At 37.9% G+C, this 17225-nt stretch overlaps 1 protein-coding gene across 3 annotated transcripts in view; it reads right to left on the bottom strand.

Moving 5' to 3' along the window:
• Window positions 1-17225, bottom strand: part of LOC126342462 (exosome complex component RRP4) — a 95066-nt gene that overhangs the window by 24583 nt on the left and 53258 nt on the right. For all 3 annotated transcript variants that reach the window (XM_050001859.1, XM_050001857.1, XM_050001858.1), the window contains 2 exons: window positions 14376-14555; window positions 9578-9706 (listed from right to left, as the gene is read on the bottom strand). In XM_050001859.1, the coding sequence (XP_049857816.1) occupies window positions 9578-9706; window positions 14376-14555 (309 nt within the window). The remainder of the gene's footprint in view (window positions 1-9577; window positions 9707-14375; window positions 14556-17225) is intronic.

Genomic DNA, 17225 nt, shown 5'->3' on the forward strand with positions numbered 1-17225 from the left:
TGATCCCAGCATAAGGCATTTATTTAAGGACAAGATGGCTTCAGAAAGTACTTCACATTATTTCCAACGTAATGTTTCAGCATCTGCCTTACTGATTTAAAGTTCTTAGGTGATGTGTAGTTATGCAACATTTACTCTCTGACCAAAATGTAATGGTTGTTTGCAATTCTTTTCTATCTTTAATTTTAGTAATTTAATCAAAACTCAATATTTAATTTTATGAACATGCCTCTTCTAACATATATTCTGGGAAATATTGTACCAATCCATCACTTATCATTTTCATACACAAAAGTGAAAATCATCATCTTAAAATGTTACAAATATCATTTGATGAGTTCACAGAGTAATTGGAAACCACTAATTTCACTGTCCAAATCAATTCAGCAGTGGTGGAACTCTCCTTGGTACTTCACATCCGTATTGTTGATGCATGTACCAAACTTGAAGGTTGTGTCCAATCTGAAAGTTCTAATTATAACTGATAGGGTCCAAATTTACTATCAAAGTTACACTTGCATTTAGTTGAAAGTGAGTGATTAAAAATTTCCTGAAAACCTTTTGACTTAAAATTAAGAAAGCAAGAACACACACTGCAAAGCAATTCATATTCACTAATTTTTTCTCACCATCCAGACGTTACTTTTAAAATTGTCTGTTTTTTCAAGCTAATCACTATAATATTTGCATTTTCCTTTCTCAAAAAATTTATCACACAGTCTCACAGCAGCAGTACGTTGCTGCCAAGTGCTGTGCCTCACAAGGACACAGACAACATAGTGATATTAGCTAAGGGCCTTGACTGTCATCTTGATACATGCTTCACATTTATTTTCAAGGTGGCTGCCCCTATAGCGGCAGCACCAGCAGCTCCCACCACTGCCCTCTCCACTACATACGAAGACACTGGCAACATTTGGTAAGCAGACGACTTGTTCCTTTGTTGCTGCATGCACAACTATCGATCACATGAGCTGGTGACATATTGTGCATGAGCCGGCAACTCCACATTCCACCACTGTCATCTGTCAGTCACAGAGTAATTTTTATCAGAGTATAGATTTTATCTACTTTTATCATAGAAACATTCAGGAAAGTTAAATGAACGAACCTCAAAACAAAAGTAAATAACTTATTTTCTTCCTAAAAGAGCAAAAAGCATGAGATAAGTGATAAAAATTTAAAAGGTGACAAGAGTCCTTACCCTGCAACTCCTTTGTATTTTGCAAAAAAATGTATTTCTAAATACAACTCTCCATTTAGTTTTATTTGCACATGAATGAACAACGGTTCTCACTGAAAGAGTAACCATAAGACAAATTCCCGAAAGAGTCGCCAGCTTAAAACTACGCTGTCAAAATCTAATAGTTCTAAAATTACCACAAAAATCAGGAGATTAGGGAAACAGTCAATCAAATTCTGTGGACACTTCCAGATAAAACTACTAGGTAACAAAGTTAAACAGTCATACATTCACAATGACTATGTTGTCCTATGTGAGACTTGGGCACTAGAAAAATAATGTATCACAGCTATTTTGAGTTTATCGTAAGAAAGGTATCGGAATGTAACTAGTATAACCAGAATATTCTAATGTGAATTTACATTTATGAACTGTTTATCTCTAAAAATGACAAATCAGAATTATCTATAGGTAACCACTTTCAACATGTATGATACTAGAAACAAACCTACAAAAATCTATAGTAAATTTAAAGACAAATACTTCCACAGTGTGGAACTAACTTTACTGGAAAGAAAATTACATGCCGTTTTTGTATAGAAATATTATGCAACAACAAAAATTTTAGATGATGATGATAGAGCTATCTTTGCAAAGTAAGGTAATAAACTTGCACTGACAGTTCTAATTAAGAATTTTTTTGGTGTTGTATATTATGTTATTTACCCTGTACACTGAGTCAATAATTTATCTACATACATAACCAGATAATAAAATTCTGAATCTAAAAGTTAGTGACCTGAATCTTTGGCAATTACATTTATTTTATGCAAATAAAACAACTGTAGTGTTATCTGCTACACCTGAAGGCAAGTCATTACTGTATTCTGAAAAAGAAACAATATTACAAAGGAGCCCAGTGAAACACCCCATGCTATAGAACCTCAATTAGATGCTAACCCATTTCTGGAAATGTCACAATGTAATTAAACCTTCTGCTGAGGTAACACTGAAATAAACTTTCATCTTCAATTCGTTAATTTTCTGACATGTTTAACAATATAGGTGTGGTCTACAATGTCAATGGCACTTGTCAGAATACAGAAAACACCCAAACACAGTTTTCGTTTTTCCTGCCTCTTCAATATCTTCCCCCATTTTGTGCAATAAGAAATATACTGCCAGGGTAACTGAAGAACCTTCCTACAACTGAACTACAAAATCCTGTCAACATGGGCTTATGCAAACAGATAAGTAACTCTATGCCACTGTTGATGAATAGGGGGGAGTTATGATGTAGATACATAACTATTACAACATCTTTTTCTCCTTTCGTGTGTAGAAATGGAAACACTATGAAGGGAAACTTTCCATTATTATCACCAGTATATTACTAATTTGTGTTTGCAAATATCACCATAACATGCACTTCATAGTTAAATCTTTTTCATAAGAGCACCTAAGCTTTTCCTAGACTGACGAAACAATCAATTTCTTTGGAATGTGGTACAAAATGGAAAGTATATCAAGGTGAAACGAATACTGCAGAGTTCTGGAAAGAGACACTAGTGTACAGAGTTTTGTACAAATAGCTTGGCAGCAGTAACAGAAAATGGAAATTGAATCTCTGTTGATTACTAAATTAGAAAAGCACAGTCCAAATTTTTTAAAGCTTCGTTATGCTACACAACATTCAGTAGTTGTTCAAACTGATGCCAGTGAAATTATTCCATTGCATGCCAAAATGAAATACAATGTGTCCACTGGTCACGTTATATAATGCCATATGTTATAGAAGATGCTTCGACAGATGAGTCCAAACATCTATGGTCGTAATTAATATTGAGTAGGATAGTAGTTTTAACATGTTAAAAAGCAAAAGTACAATCAGGAAATACCAAAATTCCAGTTTTCCTAAATCCAGGCATATATATAATCTCATGCAATTACTGCAACAAATTCAGGTTTGAACTTTGTAGCTGGGTACAAAAACAAACTCTCAAAATTGTGAAAGTAATCAGTATATAATTTATGTGCACTTACACAACCAAAAATACAAAACTGGATAAATATAAAAAGCAATGAAAATAATCCATTGTGCACCAAAAGGAATGACAATTAATATCCCGGGAAAAATTCGAAATCTTTATCCGCATAAACACACATTCTGATGAAATTCTTAATGAAAATACGGAACAAAAATGCAAACAGTATTTGGAAAACTTTACTGGCTTCCAAAAAGAAAAAGAATTTATTTCAACACATAACCAATATCAGAAAAAAGTAAAAACATTGGAATTCTCACTACATAAATATCTTTGCACCATACACAAAAACCATAGTACGAGGGTAAACCCAAAAGTAAGGTCTCCTATTTTTTTATAAGTACATGGACCTGTTTATTTCTACATCAGTTTACAGCTTGAACATTTAGCTATTTTTTGACATAATCACCATTTCTGTTGATGCATTTTTGTAGACGCTGGGACAGTTTTTGTATGCCCATGTCATACCAGCTTGCCACCATGCTGTTTAGACAGTTATGAACCTCTTCTTTCACCTCGTCATTGGAGATGAACCGCTGGGACCACAATTAATGCTGACTGGTACTGTGAGACTCTGAAAAAACTCAAACAGGCGATTCAGAACTGGAGAAGAGGAATGTTGAGCAAGAACGTACACATTCTCCATGACAACGTTCGCCCACACATCGCTTGGCAAAACAGTTGCTCTCCTGCAACAGTTTCAGTGGAACATAATCACCCACCCCCACCCTACAGTACTGACTTGGCGCCCAGTGACTATCACTTGTTCCCTAGGTTAAAAGAACATTTGGCCAGAAAGCGATTCAGCTCCAACGACGAGGTGAAAGAAGAGGTTTATAACTTTTTGAACAGCTTGGCGGCGAGCTGGTATGACGTGGGCATACAAAAACTTCCACAGTGTCTACAAAAACGCATCAACAGAAATGGTGATTATGTCGAAAAATAGCTAAATATCCAAGCTGTAAACTGATGTAAACCACTGTAGAAATAAACAGGACCGTGTACTTATAATAAAAAAGGAGGCCTTACTTTTAGGATTACCTTGTAATATGATCTTCTGTACTGTAGCTATTACCACTGATTTACACCGAATGTAAACTGATTTTAAACAGAAATGCAGTGGTGGAGTAACCTTTTCTGTCAACTATAGGCGCAAATACAAAAGTAAGCACCATACATAATTATCTGATGAATTCCAACAACACAAAAACTGAGATATAATCTCAGTAAAACACTCCAGGATGCTTTATTGTAACATCTAAAATGTAACACAAATTATCATCAACGTGTATCTAACATATGTATATATAATTTTATGCATACATTTTACTATCATCAATATTGCAGGACCATTTAAAATCACATGGTAGCCAAAATGGAATTCATCATCTATAAACAGTGAGTTGATAACTGCACTGTGAAGCAGCAACTTGAAAACATAAATATTATGCCATTTACAGAATAAATGCATGCTGCAGGCCCATCAGAATATAAACACTACTCATATGTTTTTTCAACTTTTACATGTCTGCTTCTTTTTCAAAGTGCTTCTCTTGTCTATGCAAACTCCGGTCCCACTAGTGTTTCCACTTTCCCATGCAGCCTAGAAAAGGCTCTTTAGTGAAAGGCGTCACTGTGGATGAGTAATTATTCTACATTTGTAAGTGATGTTGAAATAATTTCCTTTCAGCACCAGTTTAGACCTTGAAAACAAGGGAAAATAATCACAGAAAACCCTGTTTGGTAGACTGTGGAGTTTGGAAACTGACACAGATGACATGGAGGGCATGTTGTCATGCTAATATTCTTTTTAACAACTATGGTCTCTCTTAGCAAATTACTCATGCAAACACAACAAAATGATTGCACAGCAATTACAGCTGACAGCTGGCCTCGCATTACAAATTCGCATTCACAAAATCATTGACACTGAAGGAAAAAAGTGAGCATCGGTTTGACATTGGATGGAGATTGGGTACTTTTTCTGTCTGTGAAGATCCTTTGTCTGTATATTGCAATGACTGGACATTTCATTCAGTGTATTTGAAATTAAACCAACAAATGCATCCCATATCCTTTGGATGACTGGCACTGCCAGTTTGCACAAGGGGTTGCTCATGAACATTTAACAGTACAGAAAGGAAACAACTCATTGAATACTAAGGTGCTGAGTCAGTCTCTCTCTCTCTCTCTCTCTCTCTCTCTCTCTCTCTCACTCTCCCCCCTCTCCCTCCCACATTGTGCAGTTAAGTGTGGTCATGCCTACATAAAAATGCTATGCAAAAATTTCAGCAGAGCTGGTACATGACATAAATGTTTTCACTGGTGTCCCCATGAATGAATGCTTTCGCAAGTGGCCCTACCTCTGATGGCAAGTGGGGATCCAGGTGGTAATGTGGTGCGCATACTTGATAGTCAATAAAGGAAGTGGTTCATATCTTTAATATGTGAGGTTAGGCTAAAGCCAATTAGTTGGGGGATGTTTTTGTTGTTTTTGTTGTTGTTGTTGTTGTGGTCTTCAGTTCTGAGACTGGTTTGATGCACCTCTGCATGCTACTCTACCCTGTGCAAGCTTCATCATCTCCCAGTACCTACTGCAGCCTACATCCTTCTGAATCTGCTTAGTGTATTCATCTCTTGGTCTCCCGCTTCGATTTTTACCCTCCACGCTGCCCTCCAATACTAAATTGGTGATCCCTCAATGTCTCAGAACATGTCCTACCAACCGATCCCTTCTTCTAGTCAAGTTGTGCCACAAACTCCTCTTCTCCCCAATTCTATTCAATACCTCCTCATTAGTTATGTGATCAACCCATCTAATCTTCAGCATTTTTCTGTAGCACCACATTTCTAAAGATTCTATTCTCTTCTTGTCCAAACTATTTATCGTCCGTGTTTCACTTCCATACATGGCTACACTCCATACAAATACTTTCAGAAACGACTTCCTGACATTTAAATCTATACACGATGTTAACAAATTTTTCTTCTTCAGAAACACTTTCCTTGCCATTGCCAGCGTACATTTTATATCCTCTCTACTTCGACCATCATCAGTTATTTTGCTCCCCAAATAGCAAAACTCCTGTACTACTTTGTGTCTCCTTTCCTAATCTAATTCCCCAAGCATCACCCAACTTAATTCGACTACATTCCATTATCATCGTTTTGCTTTTGTTGATGTTCATCTTATACCCTCCTTACTATGTCTGGACAGCAGTTCTGCAGCTTGACGGGGGTGAGAAATTGTGTTGGGTGGAATTTGTGGGATGGAAAAGGAGGTGAATAGTGAGAGGGAGAGGTGGGAAAGGGAAGCTGATGGTTGTGGTAGTTGGGAGGGATGCAGCTGACGCATGGGGCATGGAAATGCGACAAGGAAACCAGCAGGTGCGCAAGATAGAAATGTGGCCAGAAGGTGCAGGGGATAGGAATGTAGTGGAGAAAGCCAGCAGGGGAATGGGATAGGAATGCAGTGGAGAAAGCCAGCAGATGCACGGGATAGGTATGCAGCTTGGCAACGCCACTTGCGATGATGTGGTAAAGTTGGCTAGGATGGGGGTGACAGAACACAGGAGGGGGAGACTGCTGATAAGAAGGAGTGGTTGCTGGATGGGTGCAGCAGGGTCCTGAGGCATGGAGATGGGTGTAGGGTAGACAGATATCGGAGATTGGGACCAGGAATATTACAGAAGTAAAGGACATGCTGCAAGGATGACTCCCATCTATGAAGTTCAGACAAATTGGAGATTGAGAAAGAGGAGTGGAGAGGTAGAGGTCCAGATGGCATAAGTTGTGAAGCAGTTATTGAAATTGATTTGGCTGTGTTCAGAAGTATGTGCTGTCAAGGGGCAATATGTGCTGTCAAGGGGCAACAAGCTGTTTTCTGGCCCACTTTTTTCCCATGGTTGGTGGTCATGCCAACATAAAATGTTGTTCAGAAATTGCAGCAGAGCTAGTATGTGGCATGATCACATTCACAGGCAGCCCAGTCTCTGCTGGGATAAGATAAAGACATGATGGGACTGGTGTAGCATGTGCTGCCTGGGTCTGTCGGACAACTTTTACACCTGGGTCTCCCACAGGAGTATAATCCATATGGTAAAGAGTTCAGAGGGAAGTGAGTGTGGCAAAGGGGTGGAAGAGGATATTGCATAAATTTGATGGGCAGCTAAATACTACTTCAGGCAGTGTGGATAAAATTATAGGTGATGAATGATGGAAGCAGTTGGAGCCCTGGTGAAGCATATGGTTCAGTTTCTCACTATGCTTTCAGGTATTTTTGTGTTACTGGATGATCTTTTCTGTTAACGGTCCTTCTTGCATGCTTCTCTGCCCTCAACATAGTTGGAAGACCTTCATGTTCACTGAGCACCTTTTGTTGTTGGTGACACCTGCGGTCCTCTGGTGATGCTTACAACATTCTATAGTCAACTCGACATAAGAAGATTCCTTACAACTAGCTGTGCTGTTACCAGCTTTGAACTATGAAGCACTAATATCTGCAAAAGAAACAATAGTCACCTACAGAGCTGCAACATCACTGACATGTTAGGTTTTCTTAGTGTCTTCTGTTATTAAAATGTTCTGGATTCAGAACTTGGTTTAGAGGAAGGCATATTCACATTACTGCAACTTTTTATTTGCAAAATGACTAAGCACTGATGTAGACAGCAACAGCTATGCGTGAAATATTTCATTTTTCCTCAAATTACTAACTAACATTATTTTATGGGTTGCACCTTGAGCACACACAATTTTACTTCTTTTTACCCAGACATATTTTGTTGGAGTTATATTATAACACGTTTTTTTTATTATTTTATTTTCGTTCTGTAAAAGAACAAAATTGTTTTTTAGTATTTCTACATACAGAAAAATCAGTTTCTAAGAAACATATTCACAAACTTGGTAAAAGAATATACCTTGTTACCACATGCTGTGGTCTTTGTGGTTTTCTATATTTCCTGTTACGGCATGTTTTCTTTCACAGTGTCTACTGCAACTATAGATAACTTAATGCAGAAAGATTCTGCCATCAAAAATGTATAACTGGGAATGTTGTGGTTAGATGTACCTGACACTGGGTTCACTGTTGTTGCAATTCATGTTGAGAATACTTCAATCTAATAGCATTATAACACAGATATTTTACACTACAACATTATTTAGGCTCTTAATACACTGGGATGTTTCTAAAACCCCATGCAAGTACGAACATTATAATATGTTGCACTGGTCTACAATGGTTAAATACCTTTTTACAAAACTATACCTCACACTGGTCTATCTGAGACCCCAATTGACCCTTTCCCACTCTGTTTGGCTATGGAAATCTGGACAATATATTTCCCTCAAATCAGTAAGCACATTTTTCTTAATTACCCCGAATACTTTCACGCAAATTAAATATTTTTTTTGCAAAACTAGGCATCATGCTGATCAATTTGGTACCCTATTTGTCCAATTCCTCTAGTCCAATTAAATGAGGTGATGCTGAGGGAACACTGTTAGGAAATAAGACCAGCAGAAGAACCGATAATGGCTAAAGCATTGAGCACATAATATGCAGACTGGCAATAGCAGAAAAGTTCTTCTGAGAAAGAAAAAACTGTTAACATCAAATACAAATTTAAGTCGTAGAATGAATTTTGCAAGGTCCCCCCCCCCCCCCCCCCCCCTCCCTACAGAAGAATGCTGAAGATTAGAAGGCTATAGCTAATAAGTAATGACGAGGTACTGAGTTGAATTGGGGAGAAAAGCAATTTATGGTTGAATTTTGACAAAAGGAAGGGATTGATTGATATGACACATCATGATGCATCAAGATATCATAAGCATACAATATTATATCATTTGACAGACATATGTGGTGACATTGCGTGTTAATCTTGTCTATATTGCTGTGTGGATCAACTTATGCTGACAAAATGCAACTATGCAACATATTTTGTGGATAATGGCCAAGGAGGCAAAATTCATGATTTGCCTATATAATAAAGTGCTTATTTCAATTAAAAAACAGCCTGATTGAGTCAAATCATTTCTTTGCATATATATTTGTGTGTGTGTGTGTGTGTGTGTGTGTGTGCAAGCAATAAAAGCACATGGATGACAGAAGGAAATGCCCTGACATTCACCTCTAAGGAAGCTGTGGAAAACCTGAATCAGAATTATTGGACATGGACACCACAGGATTTAATTCCAGATCCTACTGACTAAAACTTTGATAGTGTAACACCATGTAATGTTAATGTCATGTTGGTTCACACCTCTGTGCAGCCAGCATCATCCACAAAAGTTACATCTAACACAAAGTGATTTTAACATAATAATTAAAATATTTTCTTACTTTATATTTCATGGATTCATCAAAGGCATACTGAATGCTAGTGTCATACAGCATCATTTTGCTGTTTGCCAGGGCCAAAATACAATTTCGCAGCCTCGCTATCACTTCTCGATCAGCACGGTCTACTTTCTGCAACAAAGTTCCGTTAAATGTAACACACTTTTCTGAACAGCTTATTTTCACATGTCAATAACGACAAAATTGTCTTCCTTAATGGCACTCCACATTACACAAAATAAAATCCACTAACCTCCTTAAGGGAGTTTTTCATACAGCTGTTTAACCAGCATGCAATTATGATTTTTTGCATACAGATTCAGTAAAAATTAAAACTGCAGATCATACAAATCTCAAAAACACAGCAGAATATAATAATGGCTAGTACAATAGTTACTTGTTATATCCAGAACATTTACTGAGAATTTTAAAAAAATGTGCTGGACATGCATTTTACTAAAAAATTAGAGGCAACAAGTGTATTCTGGACTGGTCTTTCTTAACAACAACAAAGCTGAAAACCAAATTACTAATATCAAAACAATATCACAACAAATGAATGGTTATAAAAAAATTCCCTGGAGTTCTGAGACTGCACCCATACACTGTGATGGAGTATTTTAGGATAACTGAGTCTTCTTTAGTGATAAATTTGTATCCACTAATTGAAGATAAATCTATTTTTCTGTCTTTGTTAAGCATAAAAAATCAATGAAATAATTTCTCCCAATGATTTAACTCAAAACTCTGTTGCAGATTAGTGATATTCAGTCTTTCCAGCCCAACTAATGCACAAAATCTAATCTGTTGTTGGGCATCATCAGCTGAGAATCACAGTGGTGTTTAAATGACAGCATATCAACAGCATGCATAAGCGTTGGTTTTTGCTTGTGCAAACTATTGTAGATTTCTTTTTATGGAAATATGTATTTATTAATGAAAAGGACGGAGTGCTACCCACTTTGTAGCATAGATGTTGAGTTGAGATAGGCAAACAAAAAGAATGTCTAACAAGTAAGCTTTCAGCCAAAAAGGGCTTCATCAGAATTAGACAACACACATGCGTGCAAACACAACTCACACGCACCTGACACAGTCTCCTCTATCTATCTCCTCTATAATGTTGATCAAACTGTGGGTATACGGTTCTTTTCTTGAGGCAATGAAATCTTTATGCAATCCTTCATATTGTACTTATTTAGAATATGGCTGATGTTATAAGACTAATTCACCAATTTTAATTATTTTTTATAACCTTTTAAATACAGCTACCCAAGCAGCTTGAAATTTTTCCTAGATGCTCATCTTTGAGTTTTAGTTTGAGGATGTCCTAGTATGTTGTGGTTTACTTCAGTTAACAAAAGGAAAATAGGGGAAATAATTTGTATAGTTGCAAATTTTTGTACAGTGGGAAGAAGTGCCAGGAACATATTAAAAATCTGGAAACCCAACCCCCCCCCCCCCCCCCCCCAACCTTCTCTCTTGGCAAATGCAAGTTATTTGAGAGAAGGTCAGAAACCTGAAAGTTTCATGAACAAGAAACACAGTTTTGGAGGTAAGCACAACCAGTATCGCAGAATTTTAGCTGCAGTGTCAGCTGCAATTCACACAAAGTAATAGATAAAAACTCTTGGAAGGCAAGAAAACTTAACTAAAATGCAAAAAAATTGGGTGAAAATACTCACAAATCAAATACTGTTTGGACTAAAAAAAGAGAATGAGGTGACACAGCATTCATAGTCCGTTTTTTCGCTAAGTAGTGGATGTCAAATACAAAATAGCATAAAATAACAGAACACTCTCATGATAGCTAGAAAGGATGAAAGTTAAAAATAAGAAATTCCTAGTAAAAGACTATCAGGTAGGTGAAAAATTATTAAAATCCATTCACCATGAATAATTGTATCTGGTAAGCTAACAGGTCACCACATACTGCAGGGGTGGGTGGCAGGGGAGGGGGGGAAGAAAAATCAAAAACTGACTGTGCGGTGTAGAGAGAGTAGTGGCTCAGCTGCTTGCTCTTCAGTTTGATTATGCTCAGAACGATGGAAATGCATTACCATATTTCAGCAACTTGTCTTTCCTCATGTTACTACTCTTCAACCTTCTCCCCTCCGCATCCTCAGAACGGCAATTACCCCTTAATATAATTTTCCTACTTCATTTAATAATAAACATAATTTTACACCATTAAAATAATATTTTTATTAATAATAAATGGGGGACAGAGCAATGCTGTCGGGTGAAGATTGCAGGGACTAGAATACCATCAGGCTCAGCATCAGGTGGTGGCGGGGCAAGGAGGTGGGGGAAAAAGGAGCGAAAAGGTCAAAAAAGGGTAAAGACGGATGGGTGCATTTGCAGAGGGCAGCTAACAAAGAGACTGGGAGACAAGAATGGGGAGGAGATGATGGGACAGACAGGGTGGAAACTGCTGGGTGGAGGATGTGAGGACAGTATATTACCGGAGGTTGAGTCCAGGATAATTACGGGAATGGAGAATGTGCTGTAAGGATCTGCACAGTTCAGGAAAGCTGGTGGTGGAGGGGAGGATCCAGATCACTCAGGTAGTGAAGCAACCATTGAAATCAAGCGTGTTATGCTCAGCTGGATGCTGTGCCACACGGTCATCTACTTTGCTCTTGGCCACAGTTTGGTGATGGTCGTTCGTGCTGATGGGCAGCTGGGTGGTAATCATACCAATATAAAAAAACTGTGCAATGGTTACAGCAGATGTGGTAAATGATATGACTGCGTTCACTGGTGGCCCAGCTCCTGACATGTTAGGATAAATCTGTGACAGGACTGGAATTATCTATCATCATGCCTTGAAATGATGGATGTCCTACTCAAAATCCTCCCCACACCTTCTAAAGTGGTGTTCCATTGCTCACCCAAACCCCACAAAGTCCTAGTCCATCCCCCTATGTCACTCCCAGTCCCACCATCTTGCCATAAGGATCATATACAAGACCCAGGTGCAAGACCTACCCAATGCACCCACACAGCACTTCCTATTCCAGTCCTGCCATAGGTTTATCCTAAACCTTTGGGGGCTGGACCACCTGTGAAAGCAGCCATGTCACTTACAAGCTCCGCTGCAACCATTGCACAGCTTTTTAGATTGGCATGACTACAACCAGCTGTCCACCAAGATAAACGGCCACCACCGAACTGTGACCAAGATCAAAGTTGACTACCCTGTGGCACAACACGCTGCTGAGCAGAAGTGGTGGATTTCAACGGATGCTTCACAGCCCGATACCTGGATCCTCCCCTCCATCTCTAACTTTTCTGAGCTACGCAGATCGGAGTAATCCTTACAACACATTCTCTGTTACTGTAATTATCCCGGCCTCAACTTATGGTAAATTATTGTCCCCACAACCTCTACCCAACAGTTTCCACCCCTTCTGTCCTATCATCTCCTCCCCATTCTTGTCTTCCAGCCCTCTGCCAATGCACCCACACATCTTTCCCCACTCCTCTCTTTTCGCTCCATTTTCCCCACGTCCCTGCCCCACAACCTCCTGACACTGTGTGTGTTGGCATTCTAGTCCACACACACTCTGCCAGACATTGTTGCCCTGTCCCCTTTCCCTTCCTTGCCCCCTCAAGGCTGCTGCTGGCCTTAGCTGCCAGAGTTGGCAGTCATGCATGTGAGGTGTGCTTGCTTGTGTGTATGAAGGGTGAATGTTTCTCCATTTTCCTTTGCTGATGAAGGCTGTGGCTGAAAGTCCTGTGTAAGTGTCTCTTAATTGCACCTTCCTGCAATTAACGTATCTTCTTTATGGTGAGTAGCAATCCATATTTTCCTGAATTAATGATATACTTTAAATTACAATTTTTGTGTGTTCCTATTTTGACTAAATGAAGCCTACATGTTGCTCCAAACTATACTCAATTATATAAGAAAACCTCATGAAAATTGGTCTTTTTATTATTATTATTAACATGCTGAGACAGGAACAACAGTTTTAGTTAAAACTTTAAATCATGATATCTTTTTTCCCCCTGCAATCTGATGAAATAAAGCCTAAACGTGGCTCAAGCTACACTACAGTTAACTGTGAAAATCCTATGATAATTTGTCGGGTGGGTTTGGAGATTAGCGTGGCCAAACAGACAGACACAATGGTTTTACTGTTTTATTATATAGATTATATCCTACAATAACTTTTCAATAAAGCATTGGCTTATATGAATAAGTTTAATAAAGATGCTTTGACAAATGTGCAAACATATAATGATCCAGGGACCATTTTGTTAAAAGTTGCAAGTATAATGAAAAATATTATATCTCTTTCTCTGTTTTGGGCAATAGTTTTTAATTTGTTGTGCATTTACTATATCACTATGTTTATTACCTAGTTATTACAGTAATACAGTGTGCATCATTCCTACAATTCATCCTTTTAGTCCAAAAAGCCACAGATTACAAAATCACCATGCACTAAGTCCATCTTAAATGGATTTACTTTGAGAAGAATAGTTGAATTTTCTTTATTAGCAGTAATATTTTATTATTTTTTAGCTGTTATATGTAGCTGCACATGCAATACATGATATTGCAAGAAAGTAACTAATGTAATTGCCTGTGTCTTGCAGTTGGAGGACTCGTGTCACTAACTAAACAAGGATGATGGATTGTACAATGTGATCATAATTTATCAGTTTGAAACTGAGAATTGCGGTGGTGAAGGGGGGTTGGGGGGTGAGATAGCTTTTAATACACTGTGACCTCAATCAATATCAATCAAAACTAGTTATAATCTTACATTTAATTTCTAATAGATGGTACCTCTTCTAAGTTCTGTGTGAAGCCACCGCCCCCTTCTTCATCAGCACTGGCTGTAGGACAAAGCCAGATGAAACCATTGTTTCCAAGTATAATGCTTGCTCCACAGGTCAAATTGTGAAAGTGTGTTTTTCGACGCTTTACAAGTGATGGGAACACTTTCACCAGGACACCTTGTGACAACTAGAAATTAACATAACAGTTAAAACAGTTAGCAGCACATATTGAGTTTCCTGTGCAATCTATTTTGGAAACAAAAATATTTTATTACTTTTCAAGCTATGCTCTTTGCTGTGTCATAAACATTATTGTCAGACAGATGCAGATAGAGCTGAAATTAGTCTGCTTTATATTAAAAAGTTTCTCTCACTCACTCATTGTGTCCATGTATCCTATTAGGGAGATTGGAATGCAGTAAGAAATAATTAACAAAGAAATACAACTGTGATAAATTGTTTCTATACATTTTAGTAATAATTACCATCAAATTATGTACACTAGTTGTTGCACAAAATATTGAAGTTAGTACAGAAATAGTTAGTTCCTCAGTTATGAATACAGATTATGTGCTGGTTAATGCTTAGCCACAGTAACTGCTTCAAAGGTTCTTGTTGTTGCATCATACAGTAGTGTCTACACTGCACAATATTTATCACAATGGAATTTGAAGCTCTGCCCCCATGCTTGCAGAAAACATTAATGAATTAAAGAGGGTCCGCCTATTTGCAAGAACATAATTTTTTATTTTCTTTAATCCCCAAACATGTTTCACCATAATTATACCATCTTCAGAGGTTTTTTTTCTTTTGTTGTTTCTAAAATTTATACATACACATAATTTTAGGTAGTTTAGGAACATGCTGACATCAGATTTTGTTGTTAGGGGGTAGCACCACTGTAGAGCTTTCAAAAAATAATTTTTTTACTGGCTTATTTAGATGCTTTGAACCTTCTAAAATATGAGGCAAAAAGCCTAAAATGTTCTATGAAATTCCTCTAATGCCTTGGATGACCTGAAATGGCCTTCCTGCACCAACCTGATACCCCCTTGTAGTGTCTGGGTGTAGTTAGAGACATTTTGAAACAATAATACATTAGCTTGGCACTGAAGCAGTATGTCATCAAAGAATCCAAAGAACAGATATGAGGCTGAGAGCAATTTGGAAGCAGTCATTACCTCTGCTAAGAAACTGAAAGACTTAGAAGGATTTTGACGTGAATTGTGGATTATAAATTTTCTTGACATTTTCTCTGTTGTTTCCCAACACATGAAATGTAAAACATGCAATGCGGACATTATGTTGTAAGAATGAGGTCCTCCAGGCTTAGGCTTTTTCGTAATTATTGCTTGCCCCAACTGCCTACAAGTTGTTATATCAAGCAGTAAGTTTACCCAGAACACACATGAAATTAACTGTCAAGTCATTCTAACAATGCCTCTTCTTGGAGTAGGGCTAAAGGGAATTGTAAAATGTTGTGTATTTATGGAATTGTCTAGAGCAATATTTCAGTCATTTTAGTGGATATGATTTGATCACAATAGTAACAGTATGACAGGGCAGTCTTGGGATAGCAGATTAATGGTAAGACAGGCATGTTGTGTGAATACTACTGGCCTACGGAATTGAGTAACTGATGAGGGAAAGCCATGTTGATTTCTTACAAGCATAGTGGATTTTGGAGTAGGACTTTTATACTTTGCTGATTATCAAGTGAGGTGGTACATTGGTTAGCACACTGGACTCGCATTTAGGAGTACGACTGTTCAAACGCACATCCGGCCATCCTGATTTAGGTTTTCCGCAATTTCCCGAAATCGCTTCAGGTAAATGCCAGGATGGGTCCTTTGAAAGGGCACGACTGACTTCCTTACCCATCCTTCCCAATTTGATGGGACCGATAACCTTGCTGTTTGGTTCCGTCCTCCTGAATAAACCAACCAACCTTTGCTGATTTAGAACTATTACTTGTGACTGTCATCAAGAAAAATAGATGCTATGAAATATGCAAGGTGTTATTAGAAAATACACTGAATGAATTTTTTAGCATCAACTTTGAATGCTACAACCACTAACTTAATTTGCCCATAGCCTGATCCATTGACACAGGCAGCATGACGTTGGAATATGTTCTGACTTGTCAGTTAGCATCCAGAGATGCTAGAGTGAGGTTGTGTTTGTCATGTCTGTCCCACATCATGGATTTCAAACAATGCATGAATGTTACCTACTGTTCCAAATTGCAAAAAAGTGCCAAAGAAACTCATGAAATGTTGAAATTGGTGTATGGAGATAATGCTGAAACACTGAAGACTGTTTACAAGTGGTATGAGTGATTTAAAAGTGGAAATAAGGCAGCATAAGATGAGCAATACTGGGGATGTACACTAATCTCCAAAACCAAAGAAAATGTGCAAGAAGTGGCAAAAATCGTCGTTCAAACAGGCAAATAACTACCTGAGAGCTTACCAAATAACTTAGCACCTTTTAAGGTACAATGCAAAGCATTTTAACAGATAGATTGTAAATGAGGTGAGCGAGTCCAAAATTTGTACCAGATTTTTTAGTGGTGAATGGAAGGAAAATCAAGTGTCAGTTTACATGGAGCAGAAGGATCATCTTCATTCAGATCCGCGCTTCAAGTTCAAAACTGTAACTGGAGGTGAAACTTGGGTCCTTGGGTACAACCCTCAGACGAAACTTCACTGTTCCCAATGGAAAACTAGTGAATATCCTCACTCTAAAACTTATGTAAGTCAGAATCGAATATCAAAGTCAAGCTCATTGTTTTCTTTGATACTGAAGGCATAGTGCTAATAGTGCTATCTGAGTGCATTTGAAGGGGAATAACTGT

Source organism: Schistocerca gregaria, chromosome 1 (genome assembly GCF_023897955.1).
Source record: "Schistocerca gregaria isolate iqSchGreg1 chromosome 1, iqSchGreg1.2, whole genome shotgun sequence".
NCBI lineage: Eukaryota > Metazoa > Arthropoda > Insecta > Orthoptera > Acrididae > Schistocerca > Schistocerca gregaria.